This window comes from Trichoplusia ni, chromosome 25 (genome assembly GCF_003590095.1).
Source record: "Trichoplusia ni isolate ovarian cell line Hi5 chromosome 25, tn1, whole genome shotgun sequence".
Taxonomy (NCBI): Eukaryota; Metazoa; Arthropoda; class Insecta; order Lepidoptera; family Noctuidae; genus Trichoplusia; species Trichoplusia ni.
This window is the reverse complement of record NC_039502.1, coordinates 4,100,944-4,126,186: the sequence shown is the minus strand read 5'-3', so window position 1 is coordinate 4,126,186 and position 25,243 is coordinate 4,100,944. Positions and strand designations below refer to the sequence as shown.

Here is a 25,243-nt window from a genome sequence, read left to right as displayed (position 1 = left end):
TAATAAAATCCGGTTTTCTATTGATTACTAAGAGATCGTAAGGCTTCAATCGTTGACATGAATTAAGTTTACCGAGATTGAAACCTTACTAGTGTAAACCCTGGTTACGTAATACGCAGTTTTATTCAATCCATTATATCAAGAACTAAGGTATATTTAAAGTTAAGAGTTTTATTTAAAATCGGATCGTAACAGAGAGCTGTATCTTCGTACTAAAAATCCATCGGTGAAATAAAATTCTTAAATAAGGAAATTAGGCGTGCAATACCAAAAAAAAAAATCTCTCTTGATGTTAGATTGTGTACCATTAACAGTCGTTAACACTTTCAGGACATAAACAGAGATGACAGAGAAAGACTGTACCGGTAGCGGAGTGTCATAAGCTGCCACATAAATTCCTCTAATGAGAAAAGAAAGTGATCCAAGCATGCTTGTTTTAATTTTGGGTGACTTGATCATTTGACTTGCAATTTTTGAGGGAGTCGTTTTGATAAAAAAGTAAAATTAGCTTACTAGATTTTAGAACACTACCAACCGAATTTCATTTGGCTAATGCAAAAACAAAGGCCGTATTCACGACATATCTATTCTAAGCTAAGAATCAAACAATATGACACCACAAAGGCCGGAATCGATGCCTTCTATAAAAGGAACAATCCCAACACTAGCCATTAGGTAATTAGGTACTGATGTAACCAACGCTCCTAAAGCAAAACGAACTCCTATTTCAATCGGGAAATGTTCATTATTGGACGTATTTTGAAAGCCATTTAAGAAAAGGAACCATTTTTCATCGCAAATCTTTTTTTGTATCAGTACTTTTAACGCAAAGCTGATGTGATAGAAGCGAGACAGCGCTCTACACCGTGCGTATCGTCGTCTCTTTCCCGCAACGACAACTGCTCTACATTAAGAGTTTTCCTTTTAAGCCTGCAGGTCTGTCATTTAACAATTTCAGCTGTTTCATCTTCGAGTGACTCCCTAAACGGTGCCATCAGTTCCAATGTAGCAAATAATTGCGTCATTTTAACGTCGATTTTTATCATGATTGTTTTTGAATTGGCTGGCTTCATAACTTTCTTTTAGCAGTTTTGTCAAATAACTCAGTTTGATGAAATGCTGTGATTTTTTCTCAGTGCAGTACAGCACTTTTGTTTTCATTAGAAGTTCGTTAGCCAAAAAATATATTATTTTACCTATTCACTAAACTCTCCCTAAAAGCAGGACCGATAATTTGCATTTTTATGGACGCATCGCCATGGGTAGCACAGACTCGAGTTCAAAGCTCGCCGGATAAGCTAGTAGTAAAACTGAATCAATCGTTAATCTAAGTTTTAACAAGTGAATTAATAATATAATACCAGCCAAACTAATTGCTTCTGTGATTGATTATAATTATAATTGATCATATATTTGACGAATCGATCAATCAAATCTCAATCTAAATCATAAGACTAATTGCTTGCCATGTCTTGGGTAATCGAACTTAAAGATTATGTGACATTATTCTGTAGAATAACACATGTATGTATTTCAAAGATTTTTAAACTCTTTATTGAAATTAGGTTATTTCTATAATTATAATCATAATTCTTAGGTCTTCTTTTCTCAAATTATCACAATAAAACTGTGGTCGTTGGAAGTCAAAAGTCATTGAACAACCAAATAAACAGGCTAAATTTATCGTTTGAAACATTCGGGAGCTTTGATGCTACAGATAGACAGACAGAAACGTAAAATCTATAAGACTATACTTTTGCGCCCTGGGTTAAAAATTGGACAGAGGGTGCTTCTTTTTTCCAACAGTGAAACAATCACGTATGCTCTAAACAAATATCTCTTGCAAAAGAAGCCATTTTTTGGTTTTTCTTTTTTAGTTTAAACGCTTGAGGTATTGAGAATAGATATTTATTTGCGAGGCGGTTGGCAGATTATTTTGCGAGCGCTGCCACACCTGCCATTTAATTTGCTAATACTGCCAGTCTTTTGGAAACGTTGGTGGCTGAAGGTAAAATGGCATTTTTTTTAATATTTTTCATGTGTACCACCGTGTTTTTATTCTATTTATGCACGTTTCATATGGTTATTTATATTTATTCTAAGGTTTTATGATTCAGATATAATAATATTATATAAGTACTTAAACGTATCAAATTTCTATTTAACAAACAAATAAATTACATATAATTCTACGAAATAAATAATTATGATTCCGCCTCACAAAACTTCTTTTAATAACATCAGAACGATCTGAATTTCTTCTTAAAATCAATAATAACCTAAATACTATCACTCATTCTTATGCCCCATCGTTACGATAGCTGCATAATCTCCCAACATCATTGACACACACCACATATCAGCTACAAGTTCCACGATGTCCTCAGTAATATCAAAAGGCAAGGGTCCAAAATCTGACCAATCTGCCGGTTACCTCACCCATCACCGTCCTTTAAAACATGGCGGAAATTTCATTTAGGTCAGTGTAGCCCCCGCTATTGTGTGAAAATGGGCGCTCAATTTACGCGTCACCTATTTCTAGTGTACTATGATCTAGTGAAACACCACCCGACTACGGACTACGGACTACACTTCAAACAAAGTAATAGACTGCAGGCAGAAGGGTCACTTGTAATATGATATTCGGATTTTTTGATAGTAACTGTCGTGAGAATGATTCATTATTAAATGATGTAACGGTTTACTCACGCGTATTTATCGGGGTAGCCCGACTAGTTTCGGACCCAACCGGAGTCCTTAATCATGAGCAGACGCGGCGCGATCGCGAGTCGAACTGACGTCAGCGGCCGCGCATCTCGCTGCATAGCGCCGCGCTCGCGCCGTGAGCGGCGGAGGGGTCGGCGACGCCGGTGTCGCGGGTGGGGGATCCGCCGTCGTCATCGTCATCATCCGTGCTCCCGTACCGGCTGAGTCGGTGCATACCGTGCTGACCGCGTCGCACTCCAGACTTAGCGTCGTTTGAAATGACGCAGCATTCAGTGCTGGTTTCCACGCTGGTGGCAGTGTCCATCCACAATCTCTGTTAAAATTCGGGTGACGGCTGATTTCTATAGCCTCCCGTACTTTCCGCGGCACGAAGTATTTTTCCCTCGCTAGTACGGAGGCTTTGTCGAATCTTATGTAGTGAGCCGTCCCCGCATTACAGACATAGCGCCGCGCTCGCGCCGTGAGCGGCGGAGGGGTCGGCGACGCCGGTGTCGCGGGTGGGGGGTCCGCCGTCGTCATCGGACGCTGCTGAACCGAGCACTTGCTCTATGCGACCACAAATACGTTGATGCGGAACTTAGGCATGTGCGTGACGTATTAGAGCGCAACGGTTATCAGTGGCGCCAGTGCAGACGTCTCCTGGCAGTTACGGGCGAAGTTCGCAAAGGTCCGGCGGAGGCTCAACGCACTCCTGCGTACTTACTATATGTACAAGGAGTCACTGACAAGATAGGTCGCTTGTTACGCCGAAGATATAGCATCAAGACGATCTATCGACCGCCAGGACAACTGCGACAGATGGTCCGCACTCCCAAGGACAAGGATCCTTTAAGCGTTCCGGGAGTATACAAAATACCGTGCGACTGCGGCCTGAGCTACATTGGGGAAACCCGGCGCAATGTAGCAACCAGACTTGGCGAACACATACGCAGCATGAAGAGTATGGACACCGAGAAGTCGGCAGTGGCTGAACATGTCTGTAATGCGGGGACGGCTCACTACATAAGATTCGACAAAGCCTCCGTACTAGCGAGGGAAAAATACTTCGTGCCGCGGAAAGTACGGGAGGCTATAGAAATCAGCCGTCACCCGAATTTTAACAGAGATTGTGGATGGACACTGCCACCAGCGTGGAAACCAGCACTGAATGCTGCGTCATTTCAAACGACGCTAAGTCTGGAGTGCGACGCGGTCAGCACGGTATGCACCGACTCAGCCGGTACGGGAGCACGGATGATGACGATGACGACGGCGGATCCCCCACCCGCGACACCGGCGTCGCCGACCCCTCCGCCGCTCACGGCGCGAGCGCGGCGCTATGCAGCGAGATGCGCGGCCGCTGACGTCAGTTCGACTCGCGATCGCGCCGCGTCTGCTCATGATTAAGGACTCCGGTTGGGTCCGAAACTAGTCGGGCTACCCCGATAAATACGCGTGAGTAAACCGTTACATCATTTAATAATGATGTTCGGATTATATTTCTTTTTTTTAAGTTTTTATTTAGTTTTACTCGTCTCGTCGTCTGTCTGTTGATCTGTTTTATAATCTTGCAAATTGAATTCGATCTTCTTATCAGTTTCCGATAGAACTTACTTTTACGGCTTAATACTGAAGCAATATGTGTGAATGTCAGATCAGATGCTAAAGGCGGAAATGGTTATGAGAGAGAGGCTAAAAATGATTTTAGATTCGTTTGAACTGTATTATGAGTATTTTCATTTGATTCCAAAAAAAAACAATCTTAAACAAAAAAGAATGAAAACAAAGAAAGTTTTTGATTGGTTATAAAGGGTTGTTCTTCATATTAGCTGGTTTACATTAAGTAGTAAATTAAAATATTACAACGCGACTGCAAAATTACCCAATATGAGCTTCTTCCATAAATACACTGAAATTCGTTCCCCAGAAAAAAATAAGAATCAATTGCACGACGTAATTAACAGTTTATGCTAAATTCATGTTTTTGTTCGCGAAAGCAGGAATACCATCATAAAAGTAAAGGAAATTGAACGTTTTTCTTGGTATTTATGCTTATATCCCAAAATTGTTTTGAATGCCTGGACTCTCTGATGGAATACTCCAAAAAAAGAGCACATTTACCCGAACGATTTTTATAGAAACCATTGTGAGGATGATTCATAATTAAAACGTTACAAATTGCTTTAAAATAAAATAAAAATCAGTCAAGTATTTTAGGTCTGCCTTGTGATGTCTACTCATATACATTTAGGTATATAGTATCAGAATGTCACCAGAAAATATATTTTTTCTATGCCTCTTGTGTGTGTACATAAATTATTAAAAAAAATCAAATAAATCAAAACATCATCATCATCATTATCATCAGACCCTCTGATTGACTGCTGGAGACAGACCTCTCCCATGGCACAGGACCATAGAAATTGGCACGAGAAAGGGGAGGCCTATGCCCAGCGGTGGATGGACAAAGGCTGTAGATGATGTTGAGGGCAAAAAAATATGCCCAAATTTAACCTTCTGTTGTCCCTGTCCTTTGGTTTATCTCCTTGCACGTCCGCCCCCTCATCCCTCATACACCGTACATTCTTTTCAGGCCAGATAACGTTAATCCTGTCCCGTATAGTGTGGACATGAAACAAATTGCTTCATTAATGTTTTTCATTCTACCCTTTGTTCCCAGTTCTGCGGTAGACGGTTGTTTTTTGTTTTTTTTTTTGTTCCCGTGTATCGGTTTCCGTTGATTTGTATCGGGAAGTTTGTGCTGGTGATTCTGTTTATAAATTAAACTTTGCTTTTAGAATTTGTCTTGGTTTTTTTTGTTGGCGTTGTGTGTGAATGTCGATTTTCTTCGGTTTTCCATGTTACGTTGTAATGGAATTATTTTTGTACGAAATAAGTTATTTAATCCTCTGGTTGTTTTTGTGTTTGTAGTTTATGCATGGGTTTTAGGATACGCAACGGTTGGTACGGTCATATTGTGATCAATTTTTGATACATATATACATATTTTTCTTCAGCCTGTAAACGTCACGAATCCGTCTTGAAATTGGCCAGTTCTTACTGTTTTAAATTTCATTCTTGTATTTTAAGAAACGTGCTCATTGCATTGCAAGTTGTGTTAAGCGGGTTACAAATATGCTAAACTGATTAACTTTGTTATTAAAATACTCCACATAATATTATAATTCATACGACTGTTACAATCGTACCGCAATTGAACCTTCGGTTAAAGTACAAAACTTTGGCAACCATTCTAACTCAGTAATTGGGTAGGAAAGGTCAAAGAAATTAAACGACCATACCCAATTACGTCATCAAAATAATTTCGAATACTAAAGGTATTAACAGTCCGCAGTTTAAAGGTCACACATGGTAATTGAAATCAGCCATATTACTTGCCCAATAGAGTTCATTTCACTAAATCATTGCCATTTCTAATATTTGGTCAACAGTGCTATGTAAGTAACATAAGGGTAGTAAATTACTCGAGATTTCTCTCAATTTGAAGCTTGCGGGTAAAATTTCTTGAGCACAGTTGGCTTCCAAAAAAGTAATGGTGGAAAAATCTGAAGCCTTCAATAAAAATCGTGACACACGGACTTTGATTTTGGCAAACGATAATTTGAAAACCCAAAGGTTTTAACTAAACAGAGTTACCATCACCGAAGTGGGAACTTTGATTGTTACTACTAAATCAACGGCAAATGTTATTTATTGTTATAAAAAGGTCACAAGTTAAATGATGTCAGCTTGATAGTCTATGTCGAACACACACACTTTACTTTTAAATTTTTGAATAATAATTTCACACTCTCCTGACGTAAAACCGAGATTTTCACAATAAAAAGGTTGCTATGGTGACGCCGATTTTTAAAGTTCAAGCTAGCAAAATACTTACCCGTAACTGTGTGCCAACCACAAAAAATTATAATTAACATAAATGTTTTTGTCAAACGTGAATCATCGAGAACGGACACTATCACACAGCGTTAAATTTAGTTCTGATATTTCGTAATCAGTATGTCCCCAAAACACTTCTGACTGTGCTTCTACGGTATAAGCGGGCTGTCATAGTGATATCCACCAAATCTGAAGACGGAATCGTCTGACAGTGCCGCCCCTAATCCGTGTCTCAACGTCGTCTTGAGTGCGTTGTCTTGCATGGGACAGATTATACCTGCTTACTTTTTTATACGTTTTATTTGTCCGTTTGAAGCCTTTGGAGTTAAGTGTAGTATTGTTCTGGTTGCTATTTGGTGTAAAATAGAGTGAATAGACTTATGGCAGAAATCTTATCATGTCCTTTCATTTTGAGATAAAATTAAATTTACAAAGGTTTCGCATTTTGATTGCAAACTTTCGGTAAACTGTGTTTCCGTCTGTATGTCAATCAATCACCATGCATCATTTTCGCCGTGACAGCTAGATTGTTTATATTTTAATAATAATGTGAAACTTATTTATGGCGAAAGCAAATTTTATCAAGACCAGCGAGATGAATTCCAAACATGAATGGCTTCTTACAAACATGACAAAAATAAGCCTAATATGTAATGTTCCAAACCATATTCACAAAAAACAAAATCTACTAATACTAACACAACACAAACCAACAAAACGGTTTCAACGAAAGGACCAAAAACATCGTATTATCAAAATTTATGACCGTCAAAGTTATTCGGAAAACAATCTGGAACGCCACAAAATCTATCCGCAATAAATAATACGAATACCCTTAGTTATTATTTAATGATTTCGCAAATAATGGGCCTTTACATAATTCGTCGGGTTTCTAGTAAAACTGAATTGATTGGTTTAATTAAATACGGTGTAAATATAAGCGCATTTTTACTGTTGCCTTCGTCACTAACGAGTTCGACTTTCGACGCGCGTCAGCTCATGATTAAGGACTCCGTGCGAATACGAAACTAATCGAGCGACCCCTATCAACACGTGTTAGTAAAACTTTTATTATTTAGATTTGATTTCTTAAGTGCATTAGATAATTTGCGTAGTTTTTTTCGAAATGATTGACAAAAGTATAATTGTAAGTACCACATTGTTTTTGTCTCCAGTTATTTCTGGTTGAAATATGACTCAAGTTTCAGTCATTTTTGGACATTGCCCGAGTCGTCGATTGCTAGTCTACCAATAAACAAACAAACATATCAGTATATAGGAAGACTGCGTTGTCTGAGTTGTCATTTCACTATAGACTTATCCTATAAGTACTGTCGGATTTAACTAGTTCCAGTTTCTACAAAGTCAATAGTTTGGATGCTATGTATCGTGTTCTACCAGTTGTGTGACTTACAACATACATTCTAAAGATAGTATGGCGTTAGCCGATTCTTTTCAGAATTATATGATTGTAAACAAAACCTGTAACAATTAATTTATTGTATTTGTAGAAATAAATATACAGGGTGGAAGGGACTTCATACCGATCCCGTGGTCCAGGGGTTCTGGACATGATTTCAGACCCCCCTGCGTTGGAATTTTTCATCGATCTCTTCATGAAAATGAACACTAATTTGGGTACTGTAAATTACTGTCCTATGCAAATTTCTTCAGCCTGCAGGCAACCACGGCCGTACTGATTACAATCGCTCTGTGAAACTGGTGACTGACGAAATTTTAATGAAGTGTCAGTGCAATTAAATAATAATAATGGGAAATTACATAAATTATGAATTCAACATTAACTTACCTTCTCCACATTGCAGTCTGATGAATACAGTATTTTAAAGTCAGGATTCTTTAGGAAAGGCAGTCGTTTGTGGTGGCCCTTAAGTGGTGGTTCCATTTACTTGTGTTACTTCCCCTGTCTTGAGCAACTCTTAATTAGGTCAAGAAATGTAAGGGTTACCGCTGAGATATATTCTTATGTAGGGTGACAATGTTATCACTGTTATTGTAGAGAGAAAGAAAGTCACGTACTAATTTAAATTTTGTTTTAGATAACGAGGATAGTAGGAAACTCGAGATTGTTGACTCCAAGTAGGTGATGAATATCGCAACTATTTATTTTAGCGTGCCACTAAATAATAATATTAACTTTATGCGTGCTAATTTCCTGCAAATTACTTACGATTTTTTTATCTCGTAATTACAAAAAGAAGAAGAAGGAAGTTCAAATCTCGTGAGGAGTCACTTATCAATAAACTTACTACCTTACTACTTAATACCGAAAAGTGCAGTTATTAGAGCCCACTTCCATGTAAAAAAAAAAGTTCACCCCCACTTCCATGTAAATACGTATCCCATATTTTCAGAACTCTGCTTGACGAACTAATTCGTTTTTTTTTTGTCAAGTATCTTAAAATACTATCTGGTAGCTTAATCCGTAACAAAAAGCGAAAAAAGAAACTAGGTACTGAATCAGGCTCACTGAGTGTTCAGTAAAATTATTAAAATAAAACCAAAAATATGATTCCCATATCACTAAAACCATGGTCCACCTCACGCAGTCAGTCTTGATATTTGTCGACACTTCCTTTGAGTTTTATTGTTGAATGAATGAACTGAAACTGCAGTAAAGGGTTGCTTTTATTACAGTTACGAGTCCAGAGCTTCGGCTGAAAAGTTCACGAGTTCGTCGACGAAATATGATTATGCGGTGAGCAAAGATTTTGTAATTTATACTGCTATTTTGCATGATATGTTAATTTTGTTATGTGGAGGTTTGTGCTTTGAATTGATATATTATGGTGAACTTTTTTGGTTAAAAGATTGACAGATCAATTAGGCTCACACGGACATGGATGCACAATGTTAGACAAATATTATAATGATTTACGGGGGTAATTTGATATATGAGTAATCTACTACTAATAAGACATGTTAATCTGAAAATAAGAAACAACAAAAAAAACCTCTCTACTGAACGTTAAAAGTAAATATATTCCTAAGTTAAAATTATCAATTTTCCGACGAAAAAGTCGAGAAAAATAATAACCTCTCATATTCATACCAAAATTGAATGTAACCTAAAATATAGCTAACAAAACAAACAAACATTTGTATAATTTTGACACGTACTCCCAATATTTACGTTCGATCCGTTGTCGGGCTACACCCAACAGTGGCCAACTTAAATATTAAAGCCAACCAAACACTGGACATTGACACGTACCGTGGCGCGTTGCCAAACCGTGCGTGCACAGGGTGTTACGAAATCCCCTATAACGATTCGAAGGTAAAAATCGATTTGGGTAAATATTCTTTGTGTTCGTCATACTATTTTATGGGGCACATAAAATAATATTGTCCCATTAGTATTATTTGTCCCTTATATGTGTGTATGTCATTTTGGGATAAAATCAACGTAGAATAATTGGAACTATGTGCAGATACCGACCTATGTATTTCTATCTTTCCTGTCCATCCAAAGGTTACCTGGAAGATATCGGTAGTGATAGCACCGCCATTGTACCGTTACACTATATGTTACTTATTCCTCTGTTGTCATTCTGTGGTCTACAATAAACAACATATTCTATTCTATTCTAATCTATATATTTTAGTTACCATAGTGACACTCAAGTACTAATACTACTTGTGTTGTGTGTAATAACGACGCCGTTTATATATGAACTGTTTATATTTGTATGGATCGGGAATTGACTGTAGGTATTATAGGTAGGTTTGCTCTGAACAAAGTACCGAGATTTGTACACCAGCCTTTCATACATGTCAATAAAGTTAATTAAACAAAATTGCATATAAATGCAGTTTCATTTTTGTTTTCCCCAAGTAATCTAAATTATACATGAAAACTAACAATAATCTTCAGTTACACCCTGTATAAATTCAAATAAACGCCTTCGCCATAAGCAGTATGAGTATTAACAGACCGGCGCTAATGTGCTCTGGCAACTTTAATTGCCAGTTTACAGTATCATTTTCTTCATTGCCAGAATTTTGCCTGCAAATTAAGGAGAAAAATAATTTTATTTCGGTCTGGTTTATGATGTTAAATGAATCATACAGCAATGTGGCGTTTTGAAAAAAAGGTATGAGTTTTAGTAATTTTATTTCGTGTTTTAATCGGGGAATCGAATTGAAAAAAATATAAAATAATGCAGAACAATGACATGATAATAGTTTGGAATTTTCAAAATAAATGTTAACTGAAACAAATCTATACTTCTATACTAATATATAAAGCTGAAGAGTTTGTTTGTTTGAACGCGCTAATCTCAGGGACTACTGGTCCAAAATGAAAAATTATTTTTGTGTTGAATAGACCATTCATCGAGGAAGGCTTTAGGCTATAAACCATCACGCTGCGACTAATATGAGCGAAGATACAATGGAAAATGTGAAAAAAGCAGGGCAGGTAGGCAGATATAAATCATAACTTATATCTTCTACCCACGGGGACGAAGTCGCGGGCAACAGCTAGTAGCCAATAAAAACATTTTTGTCACAAAACCTTGACGTGAATAATTCATTTAGGCACTATAAAGACTGGTTGATAAGCATTCCATTGAAACAAATTCAAATTTAAGTTTAGCATTTATTTATTCTACAAACTCAAAGTATTTAACATTTTCTAGTGAATACTTGAACTGTTAATAAATCTTAAGAAACACTTCAGTGTCGGTTTTTGCTGCACTTAACCCTTGCTCTACGCGAGAACGATAGTTAGCGATCAAAAACAGTCCACTTTCACTTGAGGGTTAAGATAAATAGCTCTTCATTTGTTTTTCGATCATTTGAGTCTTTTAAGATGCAATGTTTTAAATTAAAATAATGACGAGGGGTTATTTATGATAAAATCTTCAGTTGTGTTATTTATTACATTTCGTCATAATAATTATGCATTTTTTTTATTTTGCATATCTTTTTTAAGAATTTAAAGGAACCCTTTTATACATAAAGCACAAACCGCAATAAAGCGTTAAACATAATACAGTAGATTGTCCAAAATCGTTAAATAAAAGGTACTTCGCAAAGATAACCCGATAATGATCACACAACCATTACGTTCACTCTGGCCAATCAAAAGCAAACAAGAATCCTTAGAATTTCTTACACCAAGTATCGGATAACAATGACCGTATTTCACGTTTACGCGTAATGTCCACTGTGGTCGATCTGGCTTCTCTCTGTGATTTACGATCGGTCAGAAGATTGTGGGTGAGAAATAAATCTAAAGATATTAATATCCTTCGCTCTAGTGAGGTTATGAAGGGAAATTATGAATCGGGCGGTATCTCCTTTGATTTTTGTGGATAGATTGATGTTGAAAAAGATTGGTATTTTCTTCTTACTTTCGGAGTATCAAGTGGTTTTGTATGTACCTTTTTTGGTAGGTTGAGATGTATTTGTTTGTAACAGTTTTCTAGAGAGTTCTTGCTTTATAATTTTCCGTGTTTTGAATTCTATTCACGGATTTCTATGAATAGACAATACCTGATCAAAACGAACAAATCAAAACAATTAAACAAAATTTTACATATATACAAGTTTTACTATTTATTTATGCAAATTTATTTTGTGTCGTATCTGATATCTGTATCTGAAATATGGGGGTATTAACTGAAAACTGAAAGTATGGATGTAATTAGATATTAGACTCTCATCTTAAAGAAAACATATTTATCTTCATATACATAATTATATCGATGTTTCTGAGAAGAGTTCCAACATTATCTTATACTCTATATTATCTCAGAACGTCTAAACAAACTTTTTGAAAATTCAATTGTCTGTGCAGAAAATATATGACCCTGAAGTTTCAGACATAAGTGTCTTCATGAGATATTGCTTGGAGATATATCAGGGTCCCATTTTCAATTGGACCCGAGAAAGATCTGACCTCATTAACTCGGGTAACGTATGTGTGGAATGAGGGGAAATAAAAAGTCCCGATTGAGTCGGTCCTCGTAATAACATGATCTTGCCTAAATATGGTAGAGTTATTTTTGTTGTGTCCGTGAAGAGATAGTTGAGGCTTGGCCTTGCGATATTATTATGTATTCAGTGTCGTATGGATACATAAATTTTATATTTGGTAGACAAAATAGAATACCTTCCTAAAAGGAACATGTTTAAGTCTTTCCCTAAACTAAGCACTTTGGCCAACTCATTGTACATATAGGTAGGCCTTGTAGACTTATCGTTTTGTACATAATAATAAGGAGCTTTTTAGGAAAACAATACTCGATTCAGACTAAAAAGCACAAAATTTGAACAAAAAATAACCTGTCACATTTTATCAGGAATGGACCTTTTTTTAGAACTACAAATAATAATAGCCTGACTATATGCCACTGACGATCATATACCCTTCCGACATAAAATAATCTAGAAACATGTATTATAGATACCTACACATACGAGAATGTAAAAAGACTATCAGACAACCCTGCAATATTTGTTCCATTACTACTGAATTCTGCCCAAATCGACTCTTTCAAATTTACTCGTATATTCTTAATAAATACATGTGTCAGCTGTTTTTTGTCGACTTCGTTAACTATATATTGGGCAATAACTGGTGCAATATTTGAAATCGACGTACGCATGTATGAAAAAAAATATAGAGTACAGTGTATGTGTTCATTTGTTTTTTTTTACCGTGTAAATACGAATGTGGCTCGGAGTTATGAAATTCATGTTATATATGTTTATTTTAAATGTTTTTGACATTTTTATTTTATATCAATCTTTTTGGATTAAATCAATGGTAAATAGTGTTTATTTAAATGTGAGGCAGTTATATGTATATATTGAGTCGAAGGTGGACATTTTAAATTGTGCAAAGTGGAAAAACAGAACATAGATATATTTAAAACACTACTTTAAGCCATGTATATGAATACAACTTTAAAAAAAAACAATAAATACGATTCTGAAAAAAGGAAATGCGGCTTCCCATAGAAATTGTCAAATATAACATAATAATATATTCCGTTTGGAATACAGTATTATTTTCTTGGAAAATTTGTTTGTTTCTTTGTTACCATGCGCAGAACCTATATTGATTAAGCTTCGCCGAAAAATGTTATACATAAGAAAATAACAAAATATTTATGACAGTTTTGGTCCTTTCAAACATCAAATTGAACTATTTAAGTAAAATTTTTGATAAGATATTTAGGTGTAGCGTAGAGTTAAATTAATTTATCCAAACTTTAGTTCTATAAACAGTAGTAAAAAAAATATTTTCAGAATAATGTTAATACCTTAATAAAATTAAAAACAAGATAGCTCTTAAAAACGTGTAATGAATGTCATATTGCCGTTTCGTAGTTTTTCGTAGAACCGTAGCATTAAGCGTAGCATCGTAGCTAAAATGGTAAGCGTAGCACTACTGTCTGTAATTTAAATAGAAGAGGAATAAAATAAAGCAAATTTAAATTCGTTATGATTTACTGTCGCTTTCCGGTATAAATAAGGTCTAGTTTTCTCCGGTAAAAGGTTGGGAATACATTTAAATTTTATTAGTGTTTTGTTTTTGTAAAACCTCCTACAAATGGTACTCATATAGATGTGATTCTGTCTGAATACTCTTAGATGAAAGACATAGAGTAATTTTACGGAATTTTATTGTTTTTAGATAACTGTGATATCGCAGTCCCCCCAGCTTTCCGAATTCCCCCAACGCTCCGATTATATCAATGCTGCATAATTTGTATGGAGAACGGTGTCTTATAAAAATTACAACTGTCTCAATGTATTTTCATAATTAAAAAAAAAATCCAAAGTACCTGTTCTACAGCCTCTGTAATAAAAAGATGACCATCACACATAATTGTAAATAGTACACAACATTACATAATACGTACACCGTCTCAAAATAACACGTTCTAAGCAAGAACAGACAAACAGGAAATCAAAGTTAGTTGGAGTCGGGAACTTAGCCAAGTTCGCAGCAACCATAATATTGCAGTATCGATCCCAGTTGATCCCAGATTTAAAATACAACAAAGTGAGCTTAACTGGAGTTAGCTGTAAACCGTGGTCGCTAACTTATCTTGTATATTTGAATATGAACTTTTTATCTCTTTCATTGTAGTAATTTTTTATGAATTTTATTGACACTGACATTAAAACATGTTTGAAAAACAGTTATGATCTTTAACGCTGTTTAATGGTTTTCGGGTCAAGCTAGAAGGTTAGGTTTGGTAGAGTACAAAAAAAGGAGCTCACACCCCTGTGCTTTGGAAAGTAGAATCATTGGTCCCGATGGGACCTTAACGTAGACGTTAAACCATAACAGTTAATCTTCCAACGAGACTCATTACAAAATATTTTTTTAACTATTTTATCGGTTTGCGGTTATCAGAAAGGTTTTAGCAAAATATGAATTGTTCTATTTAGAATAATTCGTTTCATCCAAAACATTTTACCTGTATTTTCCATCTTGACCTCTCAAATGCCACTCCTTATTAATTAACACAAAAACCTGCCCAAGTATTTCAACAAACAACATTAGAATCCTTCAACTTTGAGCAATAAAACAGGTTATAAATCTTTCTGGAAACTTCCATGTAATTAGGCAATTGAATATTTAACGGCTACCTGTTTATACTAGGTATTTTCATGGCCTTATTTCGTAGATGGTATTATCGTAAATCTTTGGAATACGAGTCTGCGCGCTAACTATGAACTATAAAATTCCGGCTGGTATTACCGTGGAAGTGAAACGATGTGCTACGCCATGTAGAGCGCTGTCTCACATTCACCACAGCGAGAGTATTTTTCGACAGATCCCAGTATAAATACTGGATGCCATTAACTTGGCTTGATAGATAATTCTGTTTGTTACTTACCCAGGTACTTTTATAGACTTTAGTTAAAACGTTTTTTGTACGAGTGTGTTCTGAGTTATTAGAGTGCTTTAATGTGTAGGATTGAGCAAATTATTTCTTTTTTGTTTTACTTCTTTTAAGAATGCTTATAAAATATACAACCTACATGTTTATTTGCCCTTCCTCAGTCTCTGATAACTGAAGATCGTGCGTTCCACGATGAAGTTTATTTCCTTTGTCTCCACATTGCCTTTTATATCATGCCTCATGATGGGACTGACATTTGCAACTGACTGTGATTTCGAACTGTAGGTTGACTGCAACTGAATACAAATTTAAACAAATTGTATCTATAAAGCTAATTATTTCAACAATAGATTAAACTTAAAATTTCAAACAAACTATCATACTATTCATGTATACTAATATATAAGGGTGTGAACACGTCAGATATAGTTGTAACCCGACATGTCTGGCGGCGTGCCAGACGAGTATTGCCGAGTGTAGCCGAGAGTTGCCGAGTGTCGCGAGATATGAAACGTGTTGTCGTCGAAAATGAGATGCAGTTGGAAGAGCAAAATATCAATGGAGCGTTTGTATTCTATGATTTAAATTAATAATGTTTAGTTAATTAGACTTAGATATAGGTATTACAAAATTTTCATTTACAGATCAAGATTTGATTTTGTGTAAATGAAACACTTACTGATGCACCGCTGTCCATCCGTCTAATATCAGGCTGTATGTCAAGGACCGTGCTAGCTAAACAGTTAATTTTCCATTGATTTTATATTTTTGTTACCGCTTTAACAATTAATACAGGTTGAGGATAAACAACTTGCATTAATGTATTTTCTGAAACGATTTTGTACAGATTTTATTTGCTTTTATTAGATTTTGAAACCAAATTGATGCTGGATATTTTTTGAACTATCCGCTTGGTATATTTAAAGTCTCTACTTTTTGACACAATTGCGTTTTTGTTTCGCAGTGGACCGTGATTTTGAACTGAGTTGAAAAGTTAAACCCACCATATGATTTAACTATACTTTAACACTTGTCTCCAACCAAAATACTGCAACAGACAGTTTTCATTCAAACCAACGAAACGTCAACCGTCTGCACTTGTTACAGGAAATAGGGGGCGTGCGGCTTGCGGAAATGACGTCATATTTCAAACCAAATGTAACCCGGTGCATGTTTATAAAACATAACACTGTTTAATGGAAATGTTCGTATTTTTAGCACTTTACTGGGGTTTTGAGGCAGGTAAGGTAAGGAAGGAAAGGTTACATGGAGCGTATAATATTAAAGAATTCATATTATATGATGATATGCAGTTATGACGCAATTTTAGTAGTTTTATCTAAAAATCTCCAGTTAGGTTCAAAACTACTCGGTAAATACGCGTAATTAAACTATTTTCGAATAAATAATTATTTATATTCGTCTCATAAAGGCTGTATGACAAAGGTTGTGTCATTTTTTTTTTCAGTATTTTCGCTAGGACATTACCATTTTCAAATCCGTTGTTGTCAATTGCTACCAAATATCGAAAACAATAGCAAAATTTCTGATATTGAGAAATGTATTATTTATTAGTATTGTATCAAGTATGTTTATCTATTCGTCTAGTTATTACTTGTGTCTCTCATATGAAAGGTCAATTGGTTTCTAAACTAGTCAAGCGTGGAGACTCCAGAGATTTATTACGAAAAAAAAAACAAATAATATCAAAAACAACATTTATTGTTTCTGTAAATCTCGATAATGGAAAGAAATAACCAATATTTTTGGTTAGAAAATGATTGTCTGCAAAATATCAGAGTATTCACACACGTTTTTGAAGAAAAAGCTTAATAATTTTGATATAATATAACTTTAACATCATAATCGCCAGCCCTTTCTTAATTAAGCGTAATTTTCATCTGATTTTTTTTAATTCCCAGACTTTACGTACTTAAACTTGTGTCTCTTTAGTAAATTTGCTTTGAAAAAAAAAGGAAAACTATAGTGGATCCTGAACTGTTATCGTATCAATATTTGATTAATTCTGTTGTGGGATTCAAAAACATTCTCTTTGTACACCCATAAGCAGAATTATACCAAAATCAACCTCATTATTTACAGCACAATAACCATTTTAGATTGCATTTAGCTATAAAATTACAAAGCGATTTCAGCTTAAGTTTCGTTGGAGCCGTCAGCAACGCATCACAGGCGAACCGTGCTGCCTGTGTTTCATTACGCGGCGCCCGACTTGCAAACAAACCTATGACACACTGCAGCAAACTTGTTAAGTGACGCGAGCCAATTATACTATTATATAGCTATGGTTTTAACTATAGGGATGTGTAGTGTATATAGCATATTTTTAGAGGCTCAGTTCTGAAGGTTAAAAACTAATATCGATTACTAAATCTTCGCTGATTGTTTGTCTCCAGTGGACAAAACTGGGTGCTGTCCAATGTAAACTGGCCTTCAAAAAGTGCTACTTTGTAGCCTAATTTAAATAAATGACTTTTGATTTTTATTTTGCAAGCTTGGATATACAGATAAGCAAGCAAATCAAAACAATTTAAGTTGATCCATCCGAAGGAATAAGTGACTGTCTGCCTGTCTGCGAGTTCGTCGGTGCCTTTAACGGAAGTCTTAGTTTTAGTAAAAAATAATTATAAAATAAGGTGTGGGAGCGCAACAGTGGGCTTCTTGTCGTAAAGCAGCGTCTTTCTTCTACCAACGCAGTCATCTTAATATAGGACGTGTCAGTAGGCCCTCAAAATGCACAAAAATGACTTCGTTTCTAGAGTACCGTAGAACGGGGCGAATAGAGTTTCAAGGGGTGAATAAAAAATTGAGATTTTTTAGGGGGTTGCATGCATTTTTGCCTATTGCCTACGTAAAATACTTAAACACACTTATTTTATGAACAGCTTCAGAATTTTCACAGTTTTTTCAATCTTCATTATTTTGTTTTGTTAATCACCCAAATTCACCCCGTTTACCATTATTCGAAACATCACTCTTATAGTTAATTGTGTTACCACCAGTTTCCTTTATAACAAATTCAGTTGTTTTAACTTCATTTATAATAACCATAAAGAGCATATTATATTGTTTTAATGTTTCAATTTGTCGAATAAATAATTGTGATATTTAATTCACGGCAACATGGAATTGTAATGCGGTTTTATTATACATTTAAAATATTAATGTCTGTTGTATGAAGCATATTTAATGTAACTGTTTTGTAGCTTTGTTAATTGCTAATGTCATTTACCAATAAAATATTTAATTGTTAGTTAGTAAATTAACTACGATAATAAAATTAACTTTGTGTTTTTGTATGCACACCTTTTTCTGATACTGTTGTGTTTGCATGTATTTTGATGCTTTACGTTTTTTGTCATATTTATTTGTGACCAAAATATGAACTTATGTCTTATTTATAGCCAACATAGGTGTTTCGCAATCCATCGGTTTTTTTTTACCTTAACCGGACCGGACGAAAGGATGAACAAATTTTCAAGATTTCTATTATTTAACATTTATTCGAACACAGTTTTATGTTTTGTTGTTAAAAAAATAATATTTAATGCCGATTGTAGCAACCTGTGACTCAGACGCAATAAAATAAAATAAAAGTACTTACAAAAATATTCGTTAACGATTCTGTCATTTAAATGTATTTTTAAACAAATAAAGCTGCAAAATCGTCAAGTAAAACAGCACAACATTGCATAAACCAATCATTCAATCATACAAATCCGACAGCCACTAACATGTCACAACAAATTAACAATGTGCCACAAAACAAAAATAATAAATCACGGAACGAAATATCAAGCAAGTGTCGATTTTCCACATTTTACGCTTGGCATAACACTGGCAGAATGCCAGGGGGTCTGGCATGCCATTTTATTTCCCAATTGGCACAAGCTTATTGAGATCATTGCTTAACTTCGCAGCATATCCTCGCTTGAGGAAATAAATCTAGCTTGGTCTTTCAGACCACCTGCGGCAGGGGGTTGAGCTCTTTATTAGCCATTGTTCTTGGTATAGAATGATAAAAATGCTTTTGTCACAAAAATAAGCTTTTGTTTTAAATTTCAAGTTGAAACTACTGGAACAAGACTTGTGATTGATCGAATAAAAAAACATAATTAATCTTTGAAAACAACATTGACCTTAATCAACTATGTTCATGAAATAGCACAATTATTGATATTAGATAATAACAATACCTGAAGTGTTAATCCAAATCAAAATTAAATTCTCTAATGTATTAACATCGTAAATATGAAAACAAAAAAAAATGTCAAGTCAAAATACATAAAAAATTAAATTGTTTTTTAAGATCGCTTGAAAATAAAAAACACCCTATCCACGATCATAAAATGCGAATAAAAGATCATTTTATAACCTTACCTGTGCCTGTACTATGAAACACGCCACCAAGAATATTGCCGTTGAACAAGCGAGATAACAAATACTCGTTGCGAAGAGCGCCGTCTTGCTTACACACTAGGTACGATTTTGTCGTGTAAGTTCATGGTAGAGGCAATGAACATGCTTTTATAATTTTATGTGATGAAACCAGCTAGCGTGCTTGCAGTTCTGAAGCACTATGTAAGTGCAACTTTAATCTCTTCTCGACGACAAGACATGAATATTTATGAAATATTACAGCGATACCACAATAACCTATTTTCCAGAGTTTTTAACTTCCGTGACGAGAATGCTGACGTTTTTATGAGTATTTTTTGTTGTTTGTTTCCGGTTTATTACCCTTAATAGGCTTTAGGTCGTGCTAGCTTTTCTAGTTTATTAAATTTTTGTTATTCTTTTTTATTTTAAATTAAAAACCGTTAAATTTAGAGCTCGACTTCCAGGGTTTCGTACGAAGAGGCTAAATATAAAATAATCTTTTGGATGGCAAAAAGCTCTCCAAATTTGATCCCATCCACGGAACAAAATATGCTACAACTGTAACTCACCTAGCCTTAAAAAATACTAAATAGTGATAAACATACTGATATTTTTGAATTTATACACCCTGTACATAAATTACATCCAGCCACAAAACAATAATGATCATGTTCGGCAGACATTGAAATTTGTTCTTGATAGGAATCGAACACACAACCTCCATCATAGGAGTCAATACACTTTCCCAACAAACCAGTCAATAAATCCATTTATCAACCATTCCTAAATCAAATAGTTCATTGATTGGTAATTCATATTCACACAAACATGATTACGATGAGGTTTACAGATGGGAACCTGCTCGTTATTTAGACGTAACCCGCGTCGGTTTAGCACTTAAATGTCATTCAACAAGTAATTACATTCAAACTGCAATTGGGCGTAACTGCAAACACCAGTAGTCGTTCTAAATTTACGCTGAATTACATTTAAATTTATTACCAATGTATTTGTATTAGTATTAACTGTTGTTTTTAAAGCGGATTGTTGTTATTATTTTTCACCTGCTATGTTTTTGTTCATGGATGATGAAAAAAGGAAGATAAGTAACCGGTCAAGTGTGAGTCAGTGCTGCAACATTAGTAAGATAGTACTGTCCATTTATAACCTCAACAACCACAAATTAAATGATGTAACAGTTTACTCACGCTTATTTATCGGGGTAATCCGACTAGTTTCGGACCCAACCGGAGTCCTTAATCATGAGCAGTCTGAAACTAGTCGGGCTACCCCAATAAATACGCGTGAGTAAACCGTTACATCATTTTATAATGAATCAGTCTAACGCTAGTTACTATCAAAACCACTAATTAAGCTTGATCTTTATTTAAGTACCGTAAAAAAGAGTGAATAGAATTTCATTGGGTGAATAGTTTTTAAGGAAGATGCTTGCGTAAAGGAGGTGTATGCATAAAAACCCCTTTCGTAATTAACAAATTAAATAACTATTCATACTTTCAAACTTTATTTTGTAGTCATGCCACTACCTCCGCCTGGTAGTAACCTTCAGCATTTAACTTCAACCAAAAAAGTATAATAAACTGTACGATTTTACGAAAAATAATTTTGAAGCTTTTGATTTAAAAGAATGATAATTTCAAATTACAGTTCCTGATAACCAACATTTTCGATCTTGGGATTTAAAAAGAAACAAAGCAATGAATGATGAATGACACTAGCATAGAAAGAACTAAATAAAACTTACGGTAAAAACTCAACGTTGCCATGGTTACCGCGATTCTTTTACAAACAAACAGATGCATTGATTTATATGAGTAATAAATCAAACTTGGACTAACAAGAGCAGTGAAGCCAATCATTCATTTAAATAAAGTTTTAGTTCAATGGATGATAAATTTTCTAACCGGAGATATTTGTTTGCATTGTGATATGAAACTAGTACCCCGAATAAAGGGAAATAGCGACGTAGAGTAAAATTTTAATTTTAAGTACTCAGTTTGGCTAGTGTCATAAAATTGGAAAATAAGGATGACAAAGCCCCAAAAGCATCAAAATCTTTAAGTGGTTCCGAAAAACATAACGTGAACTGTGAAACCATTATAGACATTTTTAGGGTTCAACTTGTACGGAATACTCAGTGTCTTAGGTCCGATCAGCATTTGATATGTTCTTGTTTAGCGCACTTCTATAGTACAGCTTGGCAAAAAAGTCGTGAAAATAATAGCGGCGCCACTATCGTGCATGTTGCCACCCTATATAGTACGACGATAACGGTTTTGATACATTAATTTAATTATTGAAAATTAAAATATATGAAGATGTTTTATGAAATATAGTGTTCATTAGAATATCTTCTGTATATATATTATGTAGTGAGACTATAATATATGTGTGATCGACAAGTGTTTGTTGCGTTCTGGGTGGATCTACATATTATGTCTGTAACTGCATCAACGATACAGGAGAAAATCTTAGCATGGGAGTAATGATAATCAATTAAAAACGTAGGCATTTTTCATGTTTTCATCAATAAAATTAACTGAATGTAATGTGTAAAAGTTTTATTAATTCAATTGCTTATTTTATGTTAATCAGAATCAAAAATGCTTTCATCTAAATACTCCACGCCAGAACAGTCTTCATCAGAATTTTGGGGCGAGTCTTCATCATCAGTCTGCTGGCTATCTTCACTTGATTCAGTACTGCTGCTTTCATCTTGAAGGTTTATGATAATTCTTTCAATATCGTCATACAGAGTTCGCCCCCGTTCGTAATATTCTCTCTCTATTTTCATGACGTGTTGGCATGAATTTCTCCAGTCATTAGTAGATATACTCTGAAACGCTTGTTCAGCTACTGCCTATTGAAATAAAAATAAATGACATTAAATACTATAAATCATTTTTTAACATTTTTTTAATTGCTGTAAAAAATACCTTGATGTCAACAGATCCGACATTGCGCGATGCAATTTTTTGTTTTGCAATGCCCCACACTAGTTCAATTGGGTTAAGGTCACAATGGTAAGGTGGGAGCCTTACAACTGTGTGACCATGTTTATTTAAAAGATCATCTATTTCATAGATGGGCTCCGGTTTGTGTTGTTTGACAAGCATCAACAGATTTGGCTTTCTTGTTGTATCAGAAAATGGTATATTGTTCTCTGACAACCACAGCTTTATTTCACTGACTTTTGATGCAGAAGTGGGAGCTTTATTGCGAACTACTGAATGGTAGGGGGCGTTATCCATTACTATAATAGAAGGTTTAGGAACATTTGGTATTAATTTTTCTGTAACCCATTTTGTGAAATTATTTTTATTCATTTCGGAGTGGTAGTCTTCATTTTTATTTTTCCCACTAAATATTAAAAGAGCATTTGGTACGAATCCATTTTCACTCCCTGCATGTATAATTATATACCTAAAAAGAAAACAATATATATTAATCAAAATCATGGTATGAAGAATACTAGTTGTAAAGCTTTAAGATTAAACATCTAGTCACCTCTTGCCTTTGGACACATTTTCTTTTATTCCATGTATGTCAATGGATTGCCAGCATTTCTTTAATTTGTAGGATGTATGGACATAGCTCTCGTCTAGATAAATAATATCCTTTCTCATGTCATCTGGTAAATTTCTATTTTCGATAATCTTTTCCAGATAAGCCTCACGCTTTGCTGCAATATTTGGCTTTTCCATCAGAGCTTGTCTGTCGGATTGGCATTTTCTGTACTTAAAGCCCAGTTTTATTAAAACTTTTCGTAAGTGTTCACGGCTTCCGCTAAATTGGAGGTCTTCTCTAACCACAGGTAACAGGTTTCGTAGAGTTGGCGCCTAAAAAGACAAAAAGTCTCAGGGAACTTGCTATGAACTAAAAAAAACGAAATTGCTTTAAAAAAACTTACGATCTTTTTCACAGTGTAAAAGAATTGAATTTTTTGTCTGATCGCACACAAATCAAAGTCGTCCAAGTCTTTTCTAGGCCGTCCCGCTCTATGCTTTCCTGGTGTGGAAAAGACACCTTTATTTCGTTGTCCTTCCAATGCGATTCGTCTTATAGTACTGACAGATTTACCTAAAAAAAAAGTCGAAGTTTATATAAGGGTTTATACCGTCTATATTTTGTATGATATCATCATAAACGTATCAATCTTGTTCCAGCGCGCTACTCTACAGACGCATTGTCAATAACATAACCTCAAATTCGAAGACATTTATTATAATGTAAACAATTATTATTTGCAAGGTTTATTCTACATTTCGCAAGCTAAAAAACACAAATGATATCTGATAACTTAAATTAAAACATATTTACCAGTCATTTCGGCAGTTCTTTTATAAACATCGTTGAGATCGGATAAATACTGTCCGGCTTCGGATTCTGCTAAACATCTCTTATAAACTTTATAAATAATCTCTCTGGCGGAGCTACGGATGACAGACCTATTCATTTTGCACACTATTTGTCACTTAATCACCAAAATAACGCAATTACGCATAAAACAACATGAAAACGATCACGAGGATTTATGTTATGACACAACAAGTACTAACTTGACATGATTGACATTTGATAAAAAGAGTGTTGCCAGTGATCAAATATTTTAGTACCGTTTCAAGACTTTTTTGCCAAGCTGTAGGAAGTAGGATTTTACACTAAAGAAAAACATAATATTATAAACGTGATAGTTGGTAATGGATGTTTGAAGCTCTTTTACGCAAAAATCACTACACGGATTAAAACGAAACTTCGTATACATAGCTTATAACCAATTGATATTAACACAAGGAATCATTTTCATCCCGATTTTTTATTCTCGTGGGAGCATTTTCAATTTGCCGGCCCGTAAGCGACATAGTATGAATAAAAATTGACACACCTTAATAAAAAAATATGTATCCCGAACTCGTTTTGGAAAGATTAATTATATATTCATTTGCCCCAGTGTATGCAAACAGCTGATACTTTTAATTACTTCCAAAAGAACAATTTCCCTAGAAAGACAATATATATTTAATAAGAGACCGCAAGTATTTCAAAGAACAAACTCGTTAAGTACATTCATTAAAACTTTCTTACTATTCAAGTAATACATAGTGTGGCCATGGTTTTGTGAAAGATCGGACAATATTCTGCAAGGATAGCCGCGTTGGAGTTCCCGCGCCATACCTACTATGAGTGCAACGAGTCGCGGGTTGGATACGCGTTGTACAAGCATGTGTATGATCCACGAATGCTTGTCATGAGCCTAGGTAGCTTCAATAAAAAAAAACAAAGACTTAAAAAAGAATAAGGTTTGGAAGTAATAAAGTCTAGCA

General features: G+C 34.9%; 1 protein-coding gene across 1 annotated transcript; it reads right to left on the bottom strand.

The window, feature by feature from the left end:
- Positions 1 to 22,506: 22,506 nt before the first annotated feature.
- LOC113505270 lies at positions 22,507 to 24,558 on the bottom strand. The gene is made up of 5 exons (XM_026887888.1): positions 24,240 to 24,558; positions 23,830 to 23,999; positions 23,427 to 23,758; positions 22,856 to 23,342; positions 22,507 to 22,779 (listed from the first exon to the last, which is right to left on the bottom strand). Exons 1-5 carry the CDS (start codon positions 24,373 to 24,375, stop codon positions 22,507 to 22,509), a joined length of 1,398 nt encoding a protein of 465 aa, XP_026743689.1. The 5' UTR covers positions 24,376 to 24,558.
- Positions 24,559 to 25,243: the final 685 nt, after the last annotated feature.

Coding starts and splice junctions, on each gene's coding strand:
- LOC113505270 (XM_026887888.1), bottom strand. CDS start 24,375: ATGAATAGGTCTGTCATCCGTAGCTCCGCCAGAGAGATTATTTATAAA. Junction 24,000..24,239: donor AAGAACTGCCGAAATGACTG/GTAAATATGTTT, acceptor CTTTTTTTTTAG/GTAAATCTGTCAGTACTATA. Junction 23,343..23,426: donor AATGTGTCCAAAGGCAAGAG/GTGACTAGATGT, acceptor TTTTCTTTTTAG/GTATATAATTATACATGCAG.